This window comes from Symphodus melops (genome assembly GCF_947650265.1).
Source record: "Symphodus melops genome assembly, chromosome: 2".
Lineage (NCBI taxonomy): Eukaryota > Metazoa > Chordata > Actinopteri > Labriformes > Labridae > Symphodus > Symphodus melops.
In genome coordinates this window covers 28811494-28835907 of record NC_136692.1, presented here as the reverse complement: position 1 = coordinate 28835907, position 24414 = coordinate 28811494, and the positions used below count along the sequence as shown (strand labels likewise).

Here is a 24414-nt window from a genome sequence, read left to right as displayed (position 1 = left end):
ATCTAACAGCATCAGCAAAGCAGAGTTCCCAGAATCAGCAGTTAAGAGAAAATGATTAAAGACTCTGTGAAAGTGCTGTGCTGTGATTTAAAGCCAGGTTGAAACGTTCCTGAAATGCCATTAGAGTCAAGATGCAACAAGCTGCTCTTTCTAGAACTTTGGACAGGAAAGGAAGCTTAAAGATCGGTCTAAGGCTGGAAAGATCTGAAGGGTCAAAGTCATGTTTTTTGATAAGCAGTTGGAACACAGCCTGAGGCCAAATAGATATTTATCAGAGTTTAAATAAATGACCCAACAGTGTGAAAAAAGTCTTTCAGTCGTGTGGGAGAAATACTGCCTAAAGGGTATTGTGAGGGGCCAATTTGTTGGACCACCTTTTGTTACCCAAAAAATGACACCAGCTAAAGCTGCTGAGGCAGCTGAGCATGCAGGAGACACAGCTGGTTCTGAAACTTTATCAATAAAATATGCATGGGTGATGGCACAACACAAGGAGAGTTTCATGGATTTAAAATACAGTTTGAAGTGTTGAAAAGGACCTGGGGTTTATGGCTGCTATTGGACACTGATTGAAAAATAAAACGTGCTTTTGCAGATTGATCAGCTCTCTGGGACTCAAATAAGCAGTCTCTTAAAACTCCCAAGAAGACATGAAGTTTGTCCTTTTTCCATTTTGTACCAGCGTATCTGAGAGTGCAGGTAGAGTCATTTAGCCATGTTTTGATGAATTTATGTATACCTAATCCTCATAATAATAATTTAATGTAGTCTATTTTTTTTTCAAACTGTCAGATTGATTATGATTCACTGTTTATTTTGTTGTTTTGTTGAAAAACTGTAAACTGTCATGTGGATGTTGCCTGCCTGTGTTTAACATAAAACAATAAAAACTGTACAGTGCACTCAAATAAACAAAAGCATTTAATCACATTAAAGTCTGGTGGTCTGATGCATCAGCTTGGTTTAAGTTGTGTCTTTAGTTGTGCCATCGTTTGGAGACGTAAAGTTCATCTTGACTAGTAGAATAATGTCTAAACTAACCAAAATATTCATGCGACCAATCAGTGAAAAGCATTCCCAATGCAGTGTTAACAGGGTAACAGTGTTCCCTCTCATGTGTACTTTTCTCTGGACAGACTAAGGGCTTAAAATAACTCCCATTAACTGACATCAATCTACAAACAGAGAGACGAAAATGTTTGTAAAATATGTCAAAGCATTATGATTAGGTGAAAACTAAATCCTACACCCTGAAAGGGTTGGTCATTTTCTCTTATTTTCAAGTGGGAGATTAAAAATAGCTTGCTACACACACTTAAAGAAAATGGGAAGCATCAGGGAGGAGCAGTACGTGTCTTTCACACATTCAGCGTTTTCTTCCCATAAATTCAGATGAGTGAATGTGCTACTGACCACTCTTTTTTAAGGACACAACACAAGTTGATCATTTCTAAAACACAACAGCCTCAGGCACGTCTGAACCTAATTTAACCAAGCTGAACATTATGGAGGAACCAGGTATCCAACTTATCTCAGACAGATCGTCAGGTGAGCCGGGAAAAAGCTCAGAGAATATTTTTAAAAGTGAAGAAACTTTTCAGACTCTGGAGATGAACACAGCTGGATCTGCACTCTCAGGTAATGAATGCACACAAACATGCCAACATATTGATGGTTAAACAAACTGTGTAGCACACAGACGAAAGGAAGGACTGTTTCTTGTCACTTTTAGATTTCAGACTGGCAAAAATGCAACAACTCTTACAGCCCCACTTGGAGAATGGAGAATTTGATTTGATGCAACATATTAAACCATTTTTGAAAAAAGCTCAAAGAAAACACATCATATGTTGAAAATAACGTTTTTTTGGAAAAGCATACACCCATTTCTAAATTAATGGGACGACTTGAAGAGTTGTGAAATGCTTAAAAACACAGATGTAAGCTTACAACAGGTTGGTCACAAGATTGTGTCTAAAAGGAGGCTTTTTAAAGTGCGATAACAATGTGTTCACAAACTAAAAGTGACCGAGTGAGATGAAGAATTGATGGATGATGATTCTGCTGATGAAGACGGCCGGTGATGGGGAGGTGGAGGGGCGCACGAAACCAGCATTAAGGAACTAGGGCAACGAAAAAAATAATATTTAAAAGGGAAGCCGAACGATGAGAGGTTGGAAATGGAGGAGAAACGCTGTGTGCCATTGGTTAGATGAGGTCCGCTGACAGGAAAGCTGATTTACCCAAAGACAGCCCAAAACTGACAGCTCGAGCATGACAGTGGAAATGTGATAGCATGCACTAGCAATGATCTGATCGCAGATCATTTCTAGTCTTCAGTACTGAACTTACGCTATAGAGCTTCATGAGTTCGTTAATGAGAATAAAAATGGCAGATATGCAAAAGTGTTGCTCTAGGCTGGGGGTGGAGTAAATGGGTAGAGAAAACGGAGGGGTTTTTCTTACAAGAATCCAACTAGTGATGTCACAAGTTGAGAAAATGTGAAACAGAGCATTTTTCTCTGTGTGGTAAGGCTTATGCAGACCACAAACAAAGCACTGGATGGCTTTATTTCACATTTTGTGGGTCGACAGAGACTCAGGTTGCCCAATTAAATGTTTAAAAACATGAGTGTATTTTTCGTAACATGTCCCCTTTACAACTCCTGTATGAGTGATGCTTTTGAGGTTCAAAGTAGAGAATGCGATTTCTAATGGAATTGCAAATTAAATTGTTTTTAATTCAGTTTCATATTTAGAAACAATCAATTGATAGATAAGAGCTTTTACTTTCAGGTGCCCGAGATGTAAAGAGGAATTGGCACAGAGTAGTTGCAGTCGCAGTCTGTCTGGGTCTGGCGTGTGTTCTCTTCCTGACTGGACTCATTTCTCTGACTTTCCATTGTGAGTATTTTATTATCATTCGGATGAAGAGTCAAGTTATTGGTTATTTACAGTGTCCATCTTTTTTAAAATGTATGAACAGATAAAAGAAACAACTCGGAGTGGAAATCAAACTTGACCCAGCTGGAGACCAGTTACATCAGCGTAATCCAAGAAAGAGACCAGTTGGACACCAGTTACATCAACCTAGCCAAAGAAAGAGACCAGTTGCAGACCAGTTACATCAACCGGACCAAAGAAAGAGACCAGTTGCAGACCAGTTACATCAACCGGACCAAAGAAAGAGATCAGTTGCAGACCAGTTACATCAACCTGACCAAGGAAAGAGACCAGTTGGAGACCAGTTACGTCGACCTGACCAAGGAAAGAGACCAGTTGGAGACCAGTAACATCAACCTAGCCAAAGAAAGAGACCAGTTGGAGACCAGTTACATCAACCTGACCAAGGAAAGAGACCAGTTGCAGACCAGTTACGTCGACCTGACCAAGGAAAGAGACCAGTTGGAGACCAGTAACATCAACCTAGCCAAAGAAAGAGACCAGTTGCAGACCAGTTACGTCGACCTGACCAAGGAAAGAGACCAGTTGCAGACCAGTAACATCAACCGAGCCAAAGAAAGAGACCAGTTGGAGACCAGTTACGTCGACCTGACCAAGGAAAGAGACCAGTTGGAGACCAGATACATCAGCCGGACCAAGGAAAGAGACCAGTTGGAGACCAATTACGTCTACCTGACCAAGGAAAGAGACCAGTTGGAGACCAGTAACATCAACCTAGCCAAAGAAAGAGACCAGTTGCAGACCAGATACATCAGCCGGACCAAAGAAAGAGACCAGTTGCAGACCAGTAACATCAACCTGTCTCAGGAAAAAGAGCAGCTGCAGAACAGATTACAGGAAGTAACTGAAAGGAAAAAGGAACTTCAACAAAAGCTTCAAGGTGATTTCTTCAATAATTCATACTGGACTGATTCACTTAAAGCTGTTTAAACAGCACAACTCCATTTTTATTTTTCTGTACATAGCAGAAAGTGTTATCATTGTGCATGACTTATTATAATGAAAATTAGTGCTGTCAACATTCAATTAAATGATGAATTTCAGAAGTTAATCGTGATTAATCGCACCCTAATTGCATGTTTGAGGTGCAGTAGTGTCATCGTTTTCAATCACTGTGACTACACCACTGGATACTTTAAAGTGAGTTATCTCTGTGTGCCTGAAGGGCGAAAAAACCTGAGTATTGCATCACGATTAACACATTAATGCACAATTACAAAGTCTCTGTTAAAAACAGTCAAATATCCTTCCTATGTAGCACATTCCTATTCCAGACTTTAGTGATAAATGACGGAGATATTGATGCTTCTTTTTTGCTTTTTTGAAACAGGTCACCAACAAGGATGGACTTTTTTCCGTGGTAGTTGCTACTACATTTCTTCTGATGATGAGGAGGAGAAGTCCTGGCATGAAAGTAGAGCTGACTGTCAGAACCGAGGTGCAGACCTGATCATTATCAACAGTCAAGAAGAACAGGTATGTGTTCATTCAAATTAATAAGTCAAACTATATGTGAGACATCTAGAAATGAACAAAATCAGCATCACTGTGGATAACAGCTTACCTATTTTAATAAAGACCGTCCCTTTGTGTTTGACAAGAACTTTGCAGGAAGCATCCAGAAGTATATGTGGCTCGGACTGACTGACAGAGAGCAAGAGGGGACCTGGAAATGGGTGGATGGGACGCCACTGACCACAAGGTTCACTTTATCTTTTTATTGCCATGTTGCTCTGTGACTAGTTGTTTCCTGTTTGAGCTCATTCACTGTATGTAGTTTAGGTCGTTTGTTTGTTGTTGTTTTTTTTTCCAGTCAAAGTGAATTTTTCTAATTGTGTTATTTCAGCTACTGGGCCTCTTCAGAGCCAAACAGTAACAAGGGGAATGATGAAGACTGTGCTGAGTATAGGAAGTCCATCTTGAATAACCTTGGAATGATGACAAGCAACTGGAATGATCTACCGTGTAACTCCAAAAGATCCTGGATCTGCGAAAAGTACTGCCTGTAGCATCCAAACCCCACACCATCAAATAAATCATTACTCTTTTTCCCCAAATCTTAATTTACATATATTTTTCTCTTATTACCCTATACTCTGTTCTTTATTGTATGTATGTTATATTTTTGTATGTTTTAAAAACATGTGTCAGGTTGAACGCAATATTTGATGAAATTTGACAACTTGTAAAATAAAATAAAATAAAATAAACCCTGCTGTTACGACCCGCTCGTTTAGGTCCTAACAAATAGTGGAGAACCACACAGCCAGGTTGCTTTTAAGTGACATTTATTTATACAATCACCCCAAAACACATGTAGCAGGTTGTTGATCTTGGTGGTCCACCGATGAGAGAGAGAGAGAAAGCCTTAGCAGCCCGGCTTATATGCACTCCCACTCGGCTGTACTTCATCTGCAATCAACAGTAGGTGCTGGTCTCCAAACAACCAGCCGGCACGCCACCTCCAACCACCAGATTGAATTTCCTTGAATTTCCCTCGGGATCAATAAAGTATCTATCTATCTATCTATCTATCTATCTATCTATCTATCTATCTATCTATCTATCTATCTATCTATCTATCTATCTATCTATCTATCTATCTATCTATCTATCTATCTATCTATCTATCTATCTATCTATCTATCTATCTATCTATCTATCTATCTATCTATCTATCTATCTATCTATCTATCTATCTATCTATCTATCTATCTATCTATCTATCTATCTATCTATCTATCTATCTATCTATCTATCTATCTATCTATCTATCTATCTATCTATCTATCTATCTATCTATCTATCTATCTATCTATCTATCTATCTATCTATCTATCTATCTATCTATCTATCTATCTATCTATCTATCTATCTATCTATCTATCTATCTATCTATCTATCTATCTATCTATCTATCTATCTATCTATCTATCTATCTATCTATCTATCTATCTATCTATCTATCTATCTATCTATCTATCTATCTATCTATCTATCTATCTATCTATCTATCTATCTATCTATCTATCTATCTATCTATCTATCTATCTATCTATCTATCTATCTATCTATCTATCTATCTATCTATCTATCTATCTATCTATCTATCTATCTATCTATCTATCTATCTATCTATCTATCTATCTATCTATCTATCTATCTATCTATCTATCTATCTATCTATCTATCTATCTATCTATCTATCTATCTATCTATCTATCTATCTATCTATCTATCTATCTATCTATCTATCTATCTATCTATCTATCTATCTATCTATCTATCTATCTATCTATCTATCTATCTATCTATCTATCTATCTATCTATCTATCTATCTATCTATCTATCTATCTATCTATCTATCTATCTATCTATCTATCTATCTATCTATCTATCAGATGACGCCAACAAACTGAAACACAAACCAAAAACAGCACCAAGCAAACACAGGGGCCGTCACACCTGCAATAAAGTAGACAAATGAATACAAATTAAAATGTACCGATTTACTATTGAAAACAAAATAATGAGCAACAACACCTAAAAGGTAAATTGCCTTATTTTGAAATTTAAGTCACAATGGCATACTTCCTGTACATTTCTTCACCATCGCCAGATGTTTTTGTTTGTTTAACATAATGCACATCCTCCCGCCAAATTCACGACTGCTAGAAATTGCAGCCCTGGGTGGTTGGGCCATCTCTCTTCCCCAATGAGATGACAGGGGATGAGATTGCATCCTCCACTTAGACAGTAAACCCTTGTTGAGCTGCATAGAGCCGCCTCATGGCTCTTTCATCTTGCCATAGCATTGTCTTAAAATCAGAGCTCCAGCTATCTGTGGTAAGCATCTAGCTTTTGACTCCACTTCTAATTTTTTTTGCACATGTTCAGAAGTCTAAAAAAAGTATTAATTTGTTGACAAACTCTGCTATGTCTCTAAATCTCAGCTTTTTAGTTAATGTAAGGATTGCAATCAAAATGCACAAGCCCACCAGCACACAAAGACAGGATGTACAGTATGTACGTGCCTTGAACACAGAATAGCAAAGAAATTAAGTGAAATGCTGAGCCCCATGGATCGGTGTATTTTTGCATGAGTCAGTATTGGACGAATAACAGGATTGGATTAGTTCCTTCTAATTGTAATATAACGTCTATAAACAAAATCCTTGAAAAGAAAAAAAAACACTCATAACCATTAATAAATTCATGATGAATTGTTTGATCCTGAGATAAGTGTAAAATAATACAGATGAACTTCTGAACTTTGCAACATCTCTTTCTACTAGACGTGAGCAACGTAGCGTCTTCGTCAACACCTTCGTCTGTGATGTGAACTGCAGTCTCAATGTGGCGTCATGTCAATGAACTGCTCCTCCTCTGCAGAGCTGAAACCAGTTGGAGCTGGTGCATTGAAAGTATCTCTCACCCAGTCACACTGGGAACTATCTTCAGGTAGAATCCCATCTATGAATAAATATGCTGCTGAATATGTGAAATCACTGAGGTGGCATCCGATTCAGTTGTCTCACAAACTCGTGCAGGTTCTCAAAGGAATCAGTATTTCCTTCATCAAGTCGCCTGCCCCACATTGCAAGCTTTCAAGTGAAGGAGCTGATCTTGTCTGTGACCTGAGGGAGGTGTTTATCTTTCCCTTAACGCTGTAGATTTAGCTCATGTAGCTTTCACTATGTTTCAACAGGTCACTCAGGTAGGTCAGTTTTGCCAGGAAGTTCTCATCACTACATTTTTCTGTGACTTCATGTGCTCCTGCTCTAAAAACATTCTGATCTGCTCTCTGAGCTCAAAAACTGGGGACTAGATTTTTCCTCGTGACAGCCACATTGCTTCACTGTGAAACAGCACAGCTTGATGTTCAGCTCCCATCTCCTCACAGATAGCAGAGAAGACTCGTGTTTTTAGTGGTCTTGTCTTTATAAAATTGACTACACCTACAATGTCAATCCTAACCTCACTTAACTCAGAGGAAAGGCGCTCTTAAATAGTAGGGCGCTCTGGCCTTTGCAAAATTTGGGAATGTGTTAAAAATCTAGATAAAAGTGAAACGTGAATTCAACATTTGATACTATAGTTTGCAAAATGGGAGTCTGTCTCTGTTGAAGGTGGCATCGCTCTTAGGTTTTATGAAGTCAACGAGGCCAGCACATCAGCGTTGAAGTTCATCAAGTCTTTGTTACTTTTAGACCTTTTGAAATATTGGAGAAGATTTAAGATGTTTCAATATCAATAAACATTTCTTTGTTATTTGGTGACTGATAAAAAAACGTGACTTAAGTCTGGTTCAGTTTGAGGTTTCTGCTTCTTAAATAAAGTTTTTTCTTGCCACTGTTACTTCACTAAATGTTGCTTAGTGCTCATGATGGATTAATGTTGGGTCTTTGATAAAATAAAAGGTATTTTACCTGCTTTCTAACATATCAGAGAGGAAGGTCTTGATTTTTATATCCGTTAGATAAGTCTTAAAAATGTGTTTAAACTTACCTAATGCGTGTTACATGTTTTCACTTCAGTCGTTCCATAAATTAACCCTTTGTTGTGATACAGTTTCATGTTTGTCCTCACTTGTTTTTTTTTGTAACTTTTTATTTATTTATCAATTTTTAAACAATAGAACAACAACAACACAAACCAAATACACTGAACACACAGAACAACCCTCCCTATCCCACCTCCCCAACTCCCACAGAGCACACAGACCAACGGAGAAATGTTTGCAAAATCAAAATCAAAGCAACTGAATAGAATAAAGTAATAAACAGGATTACAAGTCAGACATACTATGCTACCACAGATGAGCCTCAGAAGTCATGACAATGATGACTTGACATCCTCTCCAGTTTTTTTCCACGTCTCCAATGTTCGTGGCTCAGAATAATTAATGCGAGCTGATGACCACTCCAGGTCGACCACCTCAAGGAGAGCTTGTAGCCAATGTTTTATTGATAACTGGTCATGCCAGCCAACCAGAGTTTACGTTTACCCTTCGTGATCTGGAACCTGCAGTCATCATTTAACCCTTGTGTGGTGTTCGGGTCTGTGGGACCCGTTTTCATTTTTTATTACAAGAAAAATGATACAATTAATTAATTTTTCAAACTGAGACTCACTGACTTTGGCTCATTTTCTGTGAAGAACATATATCAGAATATATATTTAATGACCACACACACCATACACCCCCCTACACATTTCTATTACATATAAGATGTCCAGGTCCACTGGACCCGGGGTAAATAGACGTGTGGGTACACAAAACATCAGAGGGTCAAATGTCTGTGATGCCACTTCCTCATATGCTTGGAACTTACAAGTCTACACAGGGAAACCTGATGGAGGAGCCCCTGAGAAAAACCAAGGAATGAGAGTTGTCCTCGACATGTCTCAGGGACTCAGTGGAGAGTGACAATGTCATGAGTTAAACTGTTGAAAATATCGGGAAGAATTGTACAATTGATGAATTTGTTTTGCTATTTAAAAATATTGACGTTTTTCAATTAGTTTCACAGCTCATAAAGATGACAAATAGAAAAGAGCAAAGAGAGTGACAATGTCTGCGTTAATCAAATAAATTGGTAATTTTTGGTTGCCTATAGGATGTCTTCCTAAGTTTGTGAGGTATCAAGACAGGTGTCAATATTTATTTAAATAATGAATTGAATTTATTTAAACATATAAAACCTATAAACCTGATTGAAAAATATTTAAGGGGGAAAAAAACAACAATAAAAACCACAAAACCATGACTACATTTTTGTAACATTATGTTTTATTCACAATGGTCCTGTTTGCATTTACAGGCTGTGCTGCCATCTGGTGGTAAAATTAAATCATAATAAATGATGTGCTATAAAACTTTAATTCTAACATAACAATTAAACACCAGACTCCTTTTTGCTAGCTGTGTGCGGCTTCATGTTTTGATGAATGGCGGTCTAAATTAGACACATGCTCGTACAATCATTCATCTAAGAAATGTAAAGTACCATTAAGAAGACTAAGAAGATCCATCGTCAATATCTAAAACTAAGTAAAAAAAAAAAAAAACAGTCAATGACACCAGTGACATGTAAATGTATATATTTTTAAAGCAGACAGTTTATGCTCTCTCTTCTAAGATCCTTCAAGCCAGCTTGATGTCTTTGACTCTGAGGGACCTTGACTTCAATTCAGTGTTTAACATTTTAATTTTTTTTACATTTATCTGATTGTGTAGTGATTCTCGTGTTTAATATTCAATGTCAGCATGTTTAGTGCTAATGATTAATTAACATTGGGTCTTTGAATACATTTTAGTGAGGTATATTACCTGCTTTTTGTGACGTATCTTCAGACAACATTTGTGATTATGCACAAGACAGTATAAATATTCGTGGGGAGATGCGCGAGTGTAGAAGTATTTGATTCATTGTGCAGGATGTGTATCATGAAATACATTGGAACAGAAAGTAAAAACTCAAAGTGAAGTTTAATTAATATAAAAAATGAACATGACAATAAAGAATATGCATGTAGGATATTTGTCTTTAGTGAGAGGTAGGTGGCTCTTAAAAGAGCCGTTGTGGTTGTTTGTTGTGAGATAGTCTAAGCTCTCTCTCCTCGGATCCTTCTGGCCAGCTGGATGTCTTTGGGCATGATGGTGACCCTCTTGGCGTGGATGGCGCACAGGTTGGTGTCCTCGAAGAGACCGACCAGGTAAGCCTCGCTGGACTCCTGCAGAGCCATGACGGCGGAGCTCTGGAAGCGCAGGTCGGTCTTGAAGTCCTGAGCGATCTCACGGACCAGACGCTGGAAAGGCAGCTTGCGGATGAGCAGCTCGGTGGACTTCTGGTAACGACGGATCTCTCTGAGAGCCACGGTACCGGGCCTGTAACGATGAGGCTTCTTGACGCCGCCGGTGGCCGGGGCGCTCTTACGGGCAGCCTTGGTGGCCAGCTGCTTCCTGGGGGCTTTGCCTCCGGTGGACTTACGAGCGGTCTGCTTGGTTCTTGCCATTTTCTCTTCTCCTTCTTCTAAGTGTAAGAAAAAGTGTGATAAACCCGGCAGATGCGAGCTGCTCTTAAAGCGGAGGAGCGGAAGTGAAACTGTGACGCTGCTTCAGAGCTCTGGCCTCTGATTGGTGACGGGCTGCTCCACGCGCACAGCTCCGCGGGGGGGCGCGAGCCCCTACCTCAATCTCCGCTGCTGATTGGAGAAAAGAAGTTCAAACTGTCCGTTAAACGTTGAAGCGGGCCGCCCTCTAGAAACCTCTTTTCTGATTGGTCCGGCCGGACGACCCGCGCGCTCCGTGGATATATAAAGCCGGTTGTGGCCGGTATCGAGCATCATTTCTCTCTGAGACTAGTTCAGAAAAGATTGACTGAAAATGAGTGGAAGAGGTAAAACCGGAGGAAAAGCCAGAGCAAAGGCAAAGACCCGCTCCTCCAGGGCCGGACTCCAGTTCCCGGTCGGCCGTGTTCACAGGCTGCTCCGTAAAGGAAACTATGCCCAGCGTGTTGGAGCCGGTGCTCCCGTCTATCTGGCGGCCGTGCTGGAGTATCTGACCGCTGAGATCCTGGAGCTGGCTGGAAACGCTGCTCGTGACAACAAGAAGACCCGTATCATCCCCCGTCACCTGCAGCTGGCTGTCCGTAACGATGAGGAGCTCAACAAGCTGCTGGGAGGAGTGACCATCGCTCAGGGAGGCGTGCTGCCCAACATCCAGGCTGTCCTGCTGCCCAAGAAGACCGAGAAGGCCCCCAAGAAGTAGATGCTCACAACCAGATCCAATAAACTCAAAGGCTCTTTTAAGAGCCACACACTATATAAACAGACGTGAATTCCTCTAACACATGGCAGGTGATGACGTTAAACGGTAAAAAAGTATACATATCACATATGTGTTCAAAACACATGTAGGTGAAAATGTCACATCTCGTTCAATAATACAAACTATACCATAGTACTATCACACTGAACAATACATTTTACTTATTTGGAAACTAAAGATATCAAAGGAAGTTGTCAATGGAGGACTAACTCAATATAAACATGTACATACTGTTGAGATGAATAAATCAGCACAGGATAAATTACTTTCCGAGCGCCTCTGTGTGATACTGTAGTTGGTCTCTGTTAACAGACTGTGAGAGCTGTAGTAACAGGGAGTGGTTTCATCAGAACTGAAATGTTTCACATGATCTACTGTACAGAGGATGAAACGCTGGAGCATCTCTTCATCCACTATAATCGTACAAATCAAGTCAGATTAAAAATAGATGTTAGTTTTAATGCCAATAATAAATCTGTTGTGTTTTGTCTGAGTCCTTCACTGATGACAAAAGGAGACTGTTCTGGCTGCTGATATCAACAACAATCAAGAAAACTACAGCAAAAGTTAATAACCAGCACGTGATGTCTAGTGACCATGTTTACAGTAATGTGTGTTACCTCAGGAGGAGTCAAACCATCAACCTGAAAAAAAGTCCATTACCCTGGGACCTTTTGAATATTTAATACCTTTTTTTCCCCCTTAATGTTATTTAGGTGGTAGGTATTGTGAATGTCGTGTTGTCTAACCCACTACATTTAGTTTGTATGTTTATTGAACTTAAAACATAAATATGGAAACAAAACAAAAATAAGACTGAAGATTACTGCCAATAACCACTTGAAAGAAACAAAGTATTTGGTGTCTGAGTCTTAAAGATATATATATATATATATATATATATATTACATGTAACATATATCTGCAATAACAATTGTCTGTAAACTGTATGTCAGCAATTCAAGGGATTAACGGGCCATAAATGCAACCTCTGAATAAATCAATTAGTACGTTTTAGTTTAGTGTTTAGTGATGGGATTGTGGATTCTGATTAGTGCGCTTACTGCACAAGATCATTTGACTCGGCTTCACCAAAATGGCTCTTCATTGATAATTGCTGTGTACACATTTATCACTTGTATTATTCAACACATCCCTTTTACTGAAGTATTGAAAAGTAAAGATTATACATTGGAACACGGATAAATGACTGCAGGCTGTTTTCATTGCATTTACAGATCATATAGAGAGACTTATAAAGCTATAAAAAACACCCAAATGAATGCAATTAATACTCTGCTACACAGATTCAATAAAATGAAAAGGTTATTTGTGGCTGTGGGGCAATTAAAGGCAGACAGAGCAGTAAATGAATGACAGTGCAGCTATACTAAAAGTTTAACAAAAGATAAAGTGTCAAGCAAAGAATAACGTGTCAAGATGCAGCATAAGGTTAAAATACTAAATTACAAAGTTAGATAGAAAAAAGTGGACAATGATTGAACTAAATATGTAAACAAATTTATAGTGCAGTAAATAATATATATACAATAGAGCTATGTCCATTCTCTGTATTGCACTTTTTAGTATCTGTATAACTGATATTTGCTCTTTATCTATCAATACTGCTTACTTACAACTTTCATTACTTGTTTTTGCACATGTTCATCTACTCCAGCAAAGCCACTCAGTTAAACATGACGTACAAATGTCGTAGTAAACGTGTCACTTGTTTGACTAGTTGTAATGTTTAAGTTAAATCCTGGTTTATATACACGACTCTGAGCTTTTCTACTTTGTATTTCATGTGGTTTTGTTTTGTTACTGACATTGTGCATTTAATGACCTGCTGCTGCAACAGCAAAACTTCCCAGCCTGGTATCAGTACAGTGCATCAATCTATACATCATAACACTTGTTAAAATGTTGAAGACAGTACAACATAATTATATTCTGAATGAAACTGTTTGACAGTAGTATTCAACACCAGGGTGTTGTCTAAGTAAACTATATGAATTTCCCTCAGGATCAATAAAGTATCTATCTATCTATCTATAGTTACAGTGCATTTATAATATCTACGTAGAAAAGAACATAAAAAATTGCCACATAATGTACTTAGGAATGAGCTCTTGTATTGAGGTGGGTGGCTCTTAAAAGAGCCGTTTTTTGTGTGGTCGTTGACTGACAGCTCACTTCTTCTTGGGTGCTGCCTTCTTGGTTTTGGGTTTAGCAACCTTCTTAGCGGGGGATTTCTTGGCTGCTGGAGCCTTTTTCACCGTCTTCTTGGGGCTCTTTGCTGCTTTCTTGGGGCTCTTTGCTGCTTTCGCTGCGGGTTTCTTGGCCTTCTTTGGGGACTTCTTAGCGACTGCTGGTTTCTTGGCGGCTGCTGGTTTCTTTGCTGCCTTGGGCTTCTTGGCCGCTGCAGGTTTCTTAGCTGCGGGCTTCTTGGCTTTAACGGGGGCTTTCTTAGCTACCGCTTTCTTGGGCTTCTTCTCCTCGGCCTTCTTGTTCAGCTTGAACGAGCCGGATGCTCCGATCCCCTTGACCTGGATCAGAGTGCCCTTAGCCACCAGGCTCCTGATGGCGATCTTGACGCGGGCATTATTCTTCTCCACATCGTAGCCTGCGGCGGCCAGAGCCTTCTTGATGGCGGCCGTGGACATGCCGCTCCGCTCCTTTGATTCGGACACAGCTGTCACGATGAGCTCGCTGACGCTGGGGCCGGAAGACTTCTTCGCCTTGGTGACCTTCTTCTTGGCCGCTTTGGCCGGGGCCGGTGCCGGTGCTGGAGCAACTTCTGCCATATTTCTCTCGGAGTGTCTCTCTCACAGGAAGTGGATCAACTGGTGCAACTGCTGCTCGCGAGACTGTGTTTAAACACACCATGAGAACCGTAGAGACTCAACCCCACGCCGCGTCTCCTCTGTGTGTGTTAAAATGGATCCACTTGTGTTTTCTGTCGTTGATAAAAACAGTCCAAACTAAATGTTTAAGCCGTGCAGGAAGCTCAGCTGTGAAGGAGCTCAGAGCGGACATGTGTCTCTTCATATTAAAGTCATGTTGAGCTCTGCTGCTCCATCGTTTCTCTGATTAGAGCCTCCAAACCTCACACATTCACCGTCCTGATCAGCCCTGCTCAGCAGCTTTTCACGCTAATTTCTCCTAAAAATGGTTAAAAACACATCACAGCTCCGTCAAAAGTCGGTTTCCCGTTGCTGCAGATGTTTGTTCATAAACTCGGAGTAAAAAGAAATATCTGTTTATCATCAGTTTGAAATAAAATCGCGTTTTTGTGATGGCAGCAAACACACTGATGATGAGATCTGTGCTGCAGTTTGTTCAGGCTGCTCACTGACACTGTGAACATTTAATCTTTTATTAACAACATGCAATACAATAAAACCTAATCTTATGCAGAGAAACCAGTTTAAATTGACTAATCCTAGCTGTAGAGAGCAATTAATTTATAAGCTGCCATGTTTATATAGTAAGGAAAAACAGCTAATAATAACCCTGTTCTCGCCTGATTCAAAAACTTATGGCTATAAACTTTATAAATATATATAAATTTAAAAATTTAAATTTAATTACTTCATAAAATACCTATTAGAGGAAACAAGTTCAGGATTAAAACTATAACATATCTTCAATGATCATTAAAGAACAAAATGATGAGCTCATTTTTAAAAGAAAAGCACACATTATGAGCGTTAAACATTTTTCACAGCTTTTTCATGTTTGAAAATTGAATTTTTTTTATTGATTGTTCAAACAAAATCAATCAATTCATCATCAATTAATTAAATTGACCAGGAACTACATAAATGATTCCATAAATTAAAAAATAAACAGGACAACTTCAGCTTTAGTTGGGCGTTTTATTGAAAAACCAAATTGCAGATGAAATGAATTTGGTAAGGAATATATTGCCAGGATTCGCTATGACCAAATTATGAGTAACAAATACACTGTTACTATCACTAGATGGTCATAACACACTTAAACATACCTCCAATTAATGACTGATCAAAGATTGGAGTTCTCAGGGATCTGTTTCTGTCAGTGTTATAATAAGCAAAGATTTGACACAGCTGAAAACATACAAGAGCATCTCCAGTTTATTTTAATTAGTGGAAGGATTTGTTTGCACATATTCTCCCATTTGTGGGATGAACCAAAACATTTAGGTTTTTAAATTCATTTCAAGTAATTTTTTAAATGAATACACTTAAATACATTATTCATTAACATGTCATCTATGGACGACAAGAAATTGAATATTTAGTTGATTTGATTGTTTTTATGTCCCTGCACACCTAAGTGAAAGCCAAACACTGATATAACGTTTGTTTGGAGTGACTTTATTTTTACAGTCTATGATTCAAACATTATAAATACACTCATTTTAACTGACACACGATTATGTTTATTTTGTGGCAAAAGAAGTTTAAACCATATTTCAAATGGCACATCATGTATTCCTTGAGCATAAACTAGGATTTTACCAACCCGGGTTGGATTTTACAGTTAAAAATTATTAACACTAAGCGTCAACCTCTGGTGTTCAAAAATGAAGCTAAAGTGGAGGTGCAAAATCCTGCAATTTGTTGTCGAGGGGAGCCCTGGAAGTCAGTCACACACCCTGTTCAGAAAAGCCTTTTTTTACAGCAACCTGGTACAAACATCCCACATAGGTCTGTTTAACTATTGTTAATAATGGCACACGAAACAAGGGTAATTTCATGTTTCCAACACATCTGTTTTGATATTAGGATCGGTATCTGTTATACATATAGTCGTTAGCCAAAATGATTGACATGCGGTTTTGTATCGGGCTTAAAACCTGCCTCAGCTCCAGCTTTCTGCCTGTCTGGATTTGTCATTCATATTTACCATCTTATGGACTAAAACATGTTTGAATGTCATTTTTTTCCCACAAGCTATAGAAGAGTCACATGCCTTACACATTGGACACACAACAGTCATATTATAGTTATTCTTGTTAGCTTCAAAAGATTGATGGCATAGTGACTAGTGTTAGTCATAGAGTCTGCAGAAGAACTTCAAGGAGCATTTTGCATCCAGATAATTTCCAGCTTCTGAGGCCACTACTTTTAAATGGCTTAAAATGAAGTTATGGTAAGAAAAATAAGAAAGAGTTATCATAGTTTATGGTTTTCCGTCAGGGTGATTTAAAAAAAATATATATTTTTTTTTTTACTGTGTTTTTCATCTTTTACATACACCCCAAATTACTAATCATATACACATTTTAAAGCAAGTCAAATTAAATAAGACATTTGATATTGATATTTTTGGCACTAGTTGTTTTCTAATGAAAGGGACAAACATGACATGGATATTTAATAGCCTTCACATTTTCATTACATCACCCATACTTACAGTTGCATTATAATGAGCCTAACTGCACTGTGGACTTTTGATACAGAGGCAATGTGTTGGTTTTGAATTTCCCTAAATTTGCCTGATGGTGTCACTGATATTGTTTCTGTGGAGTGTCACATCAATCCTCAGGGCACCATGGAGAGGACGTTCCTGTGTGTCCTGTGTTTCTCAGGTCAGTAAATTTCCCTCTGATCTCAGACTGCTAATTATTTTTAACCCTCCACAATTAAATTGTCCACAAATGTTGTACTCGTGATGAATTTCAAAAAAGAATATGTTTGTTGGTATTACCACAAAGTACTTTGGTAGGCGATTATCCAGACCCTACCAGGGGGCAGTCATTGAGGCTCAAAACAAGGATATTACAACCAGCACATCAAGAGATGAGTGCTGAATGATTTCAACTGACATTGTGATAAGTTTTCTTTTTGTGATATATTTTCAGAGTGAGCTGATGCAATGGCAGGATATAATCAGGATAATTAACCTTAAGTGAGTCAGTGCATGGTGCATATATAGACTGTTGCGATTTCAGATCATGTTAACAAATGTAATGTAAACAATTTTTTTTTTTTTTAGTTTGTTGTTTTCTGCTTATTGGTTTTTTGATTCTGTCAAACTACACATAGTATCGATATAAAGGGAAATATTTGTATTATAGCGTATAGTGTCTTTGTGCGCCACTTCCACGTTGTCCTTAATATATTGCTTGAGGCACACTTAATCCCTTCAATCTGACAGGGACGGTCTCAGGCTGTGAGGTGCATGTGTGAAAAACAGATCAGGAGGATTTTATGAGCAGTCTTCCTTAAATTCTCAAGTATAGAGAAATGCCTTATCTGAGCTGTTTGTGTTTATCTTGTTCTCACAGGATGGATTGTCTCCTTGTGCCTTCCCCCTCCTAAGTACCACTATGTTGCCCATTCAATGACTTGGACCGAGGCTCAAACCTACTGCAGAGAGATATACACAGACCTGGCCACTGTCCACAACATGGACGAAATGCAGCAACTTAAATCCAAAATCCCATTTCGTCTTCACAATTCTTTGACCTGGATCGGCGTGTACAATAAAATCAATTGGAAATGGTCAGACGGCTACAATGGCAGTGGGGCTGATTATAGAAACTGGGAAGCTAGTAAAGAACCGGACTTCCATGGTAATCAGTTCTGTGTGGATTTTGAAGATGATGGAAGATGGTGGGATTATGAATGCTCTCCCAAGATTAAATTCATTTGTTATAGAGGTAAGAGGAGATGAAAATTTGTTTTAAGGCAGGTTTATCTTGAACTTCACTAACATTTTCAAACGTTTATTGCAGGAACAAAACAGGATCCTGAATTTGTTTTTGTCAATGAAAAATTGGACTGGTCCAATGCTCAGAGGTACTGCAGGGAGAAATTCATAGACTTGGCAACTGTGAGGAACGAAGCAGAGAATCAGAAGATCCACAGCCTGAGGCCAAGTAAGGATTGGGTATGGATTGGTCTGTACAGAGATCCTGACAGCTACTGGTCGGATGGGAGTGACTCAGTGTTCTTGTTCTGGGATGGAGGTTCAAACCCGTTAGGCTCAATGAGTGTGGTATGTGGCGCTGTGGATTTGAAACTATCAGGAAAATGGAGGCCAGTGTCCTGTGAACGACGACTTCCATTTGTATGCTACAACAGTGGTAAGTGGTTTAACAGTGGTTTAACTGTGGTTAAGTTTAAGAGAGAATTAGCATATAATGTATAAACAAAATACTGTTATACTGTAGCCTACCTAACCATGTGAGAAGTCAGTGTTCATTTTTATATTTTGTGCGTCTCAGGATTGACGTTATCGCCCTGCTCCTCATTTGCCTTTTTGCATTTACATGCAGCTGTCAGGATATTTTTAATAGTTTTGTGCACGTATGAAAGCAGCAGCACAATAAATCCACAGCACATTTGTCTTCTTTGTTTCTGTGCAGCAGTTCAGAAGCAGCTAATAAAGGTAAGAATGAAGCTGGAGGACTCCTCTGTAGATCTGAACGATCCTGCAGCAAGAGCAGACATCTTAACAAAGGCAAGTCAATATTTTTCACAGAAAATTTAATCGGTTGAATTCCTGTGCTGTTTGCATTGTTTGTCTGACTTTCATTCTTTCCTGTTTCCCCTCAAACAAGCACTGCATATTGGAGTGAATGTTCACAACTGATTTCACTGTTTTTTTACAGCTCCAGGACAGGCTGAAGGAGAACGGATTGAGTGGAGTCCGTCTGAAGTGGAGAAAGTGGCAGGATGGGAAAATTTTCCATAAGGAAGTGGAAAGTCCTCTGAAGAGGAACAGAGGAAAAAATGAACTCTAACTGTACTTGAGCATATCTGAATCCATGGTGAAGGCTGATTATTACAGTAAAGCTGACCATACACTAATTAATTGATAAATCTTAACTGATTTTAAAAATGTCAGAGACAACAGATGATAGGACAGTTTCCACAGATTTTTAATATGATAACCCTCCAAATGCAAACACTTGATGACTTGGCCAGACCAGGAGTCCTCCCACCTGCTGTTTCGATTGCGCAGCCATGACATCTTACAGAAAGTCTCAAGATCAAACATGGCATCGGAAGCAAAACCAGTAAGGAAGACAATCAACATCATCAGCTTGCTTTCCTGCTGTGTGACTTATTTTGTAACAAAAAAGGGAGGCTGAGCTGCATGAAGGGAAGTCATAAAAAGCGTGGGACTTTTTGGAAGTGGACTTTGTGTAAGAGGACTTCCGGTTTGACAGTTATTCTCACCAAATGTCACAACTTCATTTACTGTACATGTTTTTCAGAACTCCACAATGTTTTCCCCAAACAAGTTTTACACATGATTTATTTAAAGAGATGACTTATTCTGTTTTGACCAAATCCACACGGCTTCCGTTTTTTTTTCCTGACATCATTTCACACCTGCAGCATGTTGTTAAAACACTGCACAGGTCCATCTTTCTTTGCTTCTGGTTATCTTATGCTGCTTCTGTGTTCAGCAGTGCACATTTTTAGACGATGCTGAGTAGCTTCAATAAAGTAGAGACTAAACAGGTATTTAATCATATAAATAAAATGTATGGTTTCTGCAATGTAAAGAAAATAAAAAATGAATAAAATATAATGAATCGTTTTTTTATTTTTGCCTGAGTTGGAATGACAACAACTGCACTTAATAATTCATGCAGTTAAAAAAAAGGACCTGTGTCATTTTCAGCCATAAAAAATAGGACATTTTCATAGGCCTGTACTGCAACAATAAATGTTTATGTATCAGTAATAAAAATGATTTGAATTTTTATTTGTGAAAATATCTCTTCCACTTTCTCAGCCTGTCCAGTTGTGGCAGAAGGTTTCTCCAACACTGGTGCAGTAAATGTTTTTTTTCTTGTCTTCTAATTATTCAAAGTGCTTTTACACTGAATGTCACAACTACACATTCACACACTTATGGCAGAGGTTGTTATTATTTAATGTAACCAAAAGAACTAATCCCAGCAGGAGTAGAGACAACTAACTTTACCAATCGATCCACCAAGTCTGGTTCTGCTAAAGCGGTCTTTCTGTTATTCTCAGGGTCGACACAGACCTCTTCGTCCAAACTCGACATAGCTAAATTGTCTACTTGATGCAGTGTGTGTAGTAATGGGAGCAGATGGCTTTTCCGATTAACAATTTTTGCAGTAACTTTCAATAGCAGAGCCTGGAGTCAGTGGTGTCAGTAACAGACAGTCGGCCAAGTAAGTCTTTCTCATGTTGAATGCACATCAGTACAGATCTGAAGAAAAGGATTTTAACTTTTATTCCAAGTTCAGGAAAGACATTTAGGAAGTCTATATTTGGCTATGTTAGATGAAATATATATATATATATATATATATATATATATATATACACAATATATATATATATATATATATATATATATATATATATAAAACAATGCTCAATCTAGTTTTTCCATATATGATATGTTTTTCATTTGTTTTTATCATCAGTTGCTGTTATGCGTCTCCATAAATTAATTCTTCCTATTTTCAGTGGGGGGCGCTCACGCTCTAAAGACTGAGTGAACTACGTGCAGGAGAAGAACATGTGATGTGTCTTCTTCTAGGTCCGCCGACAATAAATATATAGTTGGGCAGCTTGCTGTGAAAGACATTCGATTGTTAATCATCAACTTGTAACCATGTCAGGAAGAGGAAAGGGAGGTAAAGGACTCGGGAAAGGAGGCGCCAAGCGTCACCGTAAAGTTCTCCGTGATAACATCCAGGGCATCACCAAGCCCGCTATCCGCCGTCTGGCTCGCCGTGGTGGCGTGAAACGTATCTCCGGTCTGATCTATGAGGAGACTCGCGGTGTGTTGAAGGTCTTCCTGGAGAACGTGATCCGTGATGCTGTCACTTACACCGAGCACGCCAAGAGAAAGACCGTGACCGCCATGGATGTGGTTTACGCTCTGAAGAGACAGGGACGCACCCTGTACGGATTCGGAGGTTAAACATTCATCTAAGACTTCTCTAAAACCAAAGGCCCTTTTAAGGGCCGCCACAGCATCAAATAAGAGCATCTCCCATACTTGCACTTAACAGTATCTTAATTGTAAGGGTTGCAGAGTTACAGTTACAGGCAAAACCCGACTTTCCTTCTGTGATCCTTAACAGTAAATATCCTGCAGTACCTCAATATAACTTTTCATCAGTGTCAAAATTATATGCAGACACTGGTCTTTTAAAATCATTGTTAATGTGTAGGGTGAAAATGTATGCTTTAAGAATAACCCATACTATTTCCAAAGAAACTCCATGGGTCTCTTTCTTTGACAAGTCAGACAACTTCCTGAAAGAACAAAATATGCTCAACTACATGAGAATATCAAAAGTCACATTCATCTTCATGTGGTGTTTTAACACTTGAAGTGTTTAAAGCAGCGCAGTGACCCAAGGAAGGAAAGTTCAAAACATGATAACCCTCTTTAGTTTATGAACAAGATTTTATTTATTTTGAAGTGGAAGCAAGATTAAAACTATGCGACAAATAAAACGATGTGCCTGCTACCTTTGACCAATAAACCTCATGTTTAAAGGTGAGCAATGTACAACTTTAAGTGAAACATTTTTTTATATTTTCTGAACTAAATATACAAACTTCATTTGTGGTTAAAATGGGTCCCTGGAACACTGTTTATAAAAAGCTACCTGGAGAGAACACGGTTTCTGTGTTTCTTGCCCATTCTGTAACTTGTGTAGGATTTCATCTTCAGGTTTCCAGGGTCCAGATTTTGCTCTGACGACAATTTGAATAGTTTAGATTGAGTTATGAACACACACCATGGAAACTGTAAACCTATATCGATCCTTGTGATTGGAATTTAGACTCAATCAATCCATTCCTTTAGGGGAGTACTGAACCACAACCAGCAGAGCATTGAGTACTACTGAATACACTCGTATTGTAATGAGCAGATATTTAAGTTCGAAATAAATGATATGCGATGTGTTTTATACAGGCATAGAAAAGTGTTGTGTGTACAAGCGATAAATGCAGACCAACATTTTATACAGTCAGCTGAAGATAAATCTGTATGATGAGATCAAATTGCTTGACAGAGAGCTGGGTCTAAATATGTAGGCCTAAAGCAAAGAGTTATTAATCCCTCAAGCTATAACACGAATAGTAACTAAATGGAAAATCTGTCTTTTTTTCCAACTCCACTTACAGCTTGATCAATAATTTAAAGATTATATATATAATGTATAGGTGTAACACCGTTTTGGGTTCTTACTATTATCATTTGGTAAATCAGTGCATTACACAATAGCTTGACATGAACATGACTTCACATACGGGTAATTTTAAACTTGGCACACAAAGGTGACTACACCAGTCATGATTTGACAAAAGGAAAATAAATGGATGCAGGGTGTGTCAAGTTTAGATCTGGCTAAGTGAAAGAAACCTGCCCTGGAGCAGGTTTAAGATTAATGATCTGTTGCTATAGTGATTTCACTTTGAGGCACTAAAAAGGTACTAAAAATGAACATTGTGTTTTATGATTTTTTGTTGACTTCAGCAATGCAACTACGCCCAAATAAACAGTCTTGCTGTTTTACAACAGCAACAACAGGTAAGGCTAAAGAGGTGAAGACATGTTGTTTGTGAAGTGAAATCCACTAAAATGTGAATCATTTATAATAATAATACTTGGAATGTATGCTTTGGTCAAATTAATATTTAACACGTCTTTAGAAGACTTCTTTATTTTAGAAATTGCAAGTCAGCCGCCAAGAAGACAGGTTACCATAGAAACAATATATGCCGGCAGTACGACCACCACCACGAACACGTGAGCTCTTCAACCAATGACAGGAGGGAGACGGCACAGCCTTGTTTGCATACCGTCTGTATAAGAAGAGGAGCTCTTTCAAAGTGCGTCACAACTCCGCATCATCATGCCTGAAGTAACGAAACCCGCTCCCAAGAAGGGCTCCAAGAAAGCCGTGACCAAGACCACCGCAAAGGGCGGCAAGAAGAGGAGAAAGACCAGGAAGGAGAGCTATGCCATCTACGTGTACAAGGTCCTGAAGCAGGTCCACCCCGACACCGGTATCTCCTCTAAGGCCATGGGCATCATGAACTCGTTCGTGAGCGACATCTTTGAGCGTATCGCCGGGGAGGCTTCCCGTCTGGCTCACTACAACAAGCGCTCCACCATCACCTCCAGGGAGATCCAGACCGCTGTCCGTCTGCTGCTGCCCGGAGAGCTGGCTAAGCACGCCGTGTCCGAGGGCACCAAGGCCGTCACCAAGTACACTAGCTCCAAGTAAACCTGCTGTTTAATCAGCCACAACAAAACGGTCCTTTTAAGGGCCACCCAAAACATCTGAAAAGAGCCTGACGTCCTTACCATTAACTTTAAGAATTGTTAATAAATGTATGTACATGTAAATAAACTGCAATGAGCTAAAAGATGAATCCTTTATTGACCTTGTCATCCCGCAACAAAATATGCGTCAAAGCAATAACTGCAGCGTGAATATGCATTAAAAGAAATAATGGAGCTAGCAATATAATAAAACATTGATTTTTATACCCGTTTAGTTTCCCTACAAATACTAGAGTAATGCAATCATCCCATTAGTACTCATTCACAAACCGCAGACTAATAAGCAGGAGCAATTTGTGGTTGAGTGTCTCAAAGC

General features: G+C 38.9%; 7 protein-coding genes across 7 annotated transcripts; 5 read left to right on the top strand and 2 right to left on the bottom strand.

Moving 5' to 3' along the window:
• Window positions 1–1505: 1505 nt before the first annotated feature.
• Window positions 1506–4973, top strand: LOC306820355 (uncharacterized protein; the record flags this gene model as incomplete). Its single annotated transcript, XM_079338174.1, has 6 exons — window positions 1506–1548; window positions 2797–2904; window positions 2987–3844; window positions 4295–4440; window positions 4566–4666; window positions 4811–4973. 6 exons carry the CDS (start codon window positions 1506–1508, stop codon window positions 4971–4973), a joined length of 1419 nt encoding a protein of 472 aa, XP_079194300.1.
• A 5527-nt stretch (window positions 4974–10500) lies between these two features.
• LOC306820668 (histone H3.2-like) lies at window positions 10501–11042 on the bottom strand. The gene has a single exon (XM_079338591.1). It carries the CDS (start codon window positions 10982–10984, stop codon window positions 10574–10576), a length of 411 nt encoding a protein of 136 aa, XP_079194717.1. The 5' UTR covers window positions 10985–11042; the 3' UTR covers window positions 10501–10573.
• Window positions 11043–11310: 268 nt separating this feature from the next.
• On the top strand, window positions 11311–11799 carry LOC306820670 (histone H2A-like). Its single transcript, XM_079338593.1, has one exon. It carries the CDS (start codon window positions 11355–11357, stop codon window positions 11736–11738), a length of 384 nt encoding a protein of 127 aa, XP_079194719.1. The 5' UTR covers window positions 11311–11354; the 3' UTR covers window positions 11739–11799.
• Window positions 11800–13934: 2135 nt separating this feature from the next.
• LOC306820666 (histone H1-like) lies at window positions 13935–14665 on the bottom strand. Its single transcript, XM_079338589.1, has one exon. The coding sequence runs from the start codon at window positions 14603–14605 to the stop codon at window positions 13991–13993; it is 615 nt and encodes a 204-aa protein (XP_079194715.1). The 5' UTR covers window positions 14606–14665; the 3' UTR covers window positions 13935–13990.
• A 2604-nt stretch (window positions 14666–17269) lies between these two features.
• Window positions 17270–20188, top strand: LOC306820662 (macrophage mannose receptor 1-like). Its single transcript, XM_079338585.1, has 5 exons — window positions 17270–17379; window positions 18079–18453; window positions 18529–18879; window positions 19162–19256; window positions 19408–20188. Exons 1-5 carry the CDS (start codon window positions 17343–17345, stop codon window positions 19537–19539), a joined length of 990 nt encoding a protein of 329 aa, XP_079194711.1. The 5' UTR covers window positions 17270–17342; the 3' UTR covers window positions 19540–20188.
• A 1194-nt stretch (window positions 20189–21382) lies between these two features.
• On the top strand, window positions 21383–21775 carry LOC306820677 (histone H4). Its single transcript, XM_079338601.1, has one exon. The coding sequence runs from the start codon at window positions 21402–21404 to the stop codon at window positions 21711–21713; it is 312 nt and encodes a 103-aa protein (XP_079194727.1). The 5' UTR covers window positions 21383–21401; the 3' UTR covers window positions 21714–21775.
• Window positions 21776–23661: 1886 nt separating this feature from the next.
• On the top strand, window positions 23662–24093 carry LOC306820675 (histone H2B 1/2-like). Its single transcript, XM_079338599.1, has one exon. The coding sequence runs from the start codon at window positions 23665–23667 to the stop codon at window positions 24037–24039; it is 375 nt and encodes a 124-aa protein (XP_079194725.1). The 5' UTR covers window positions 23662–23664; the 3' UTR covers window positions 24040–24093.
• Window positions 24094–24414: the final 321 nt, after the last annotated feature.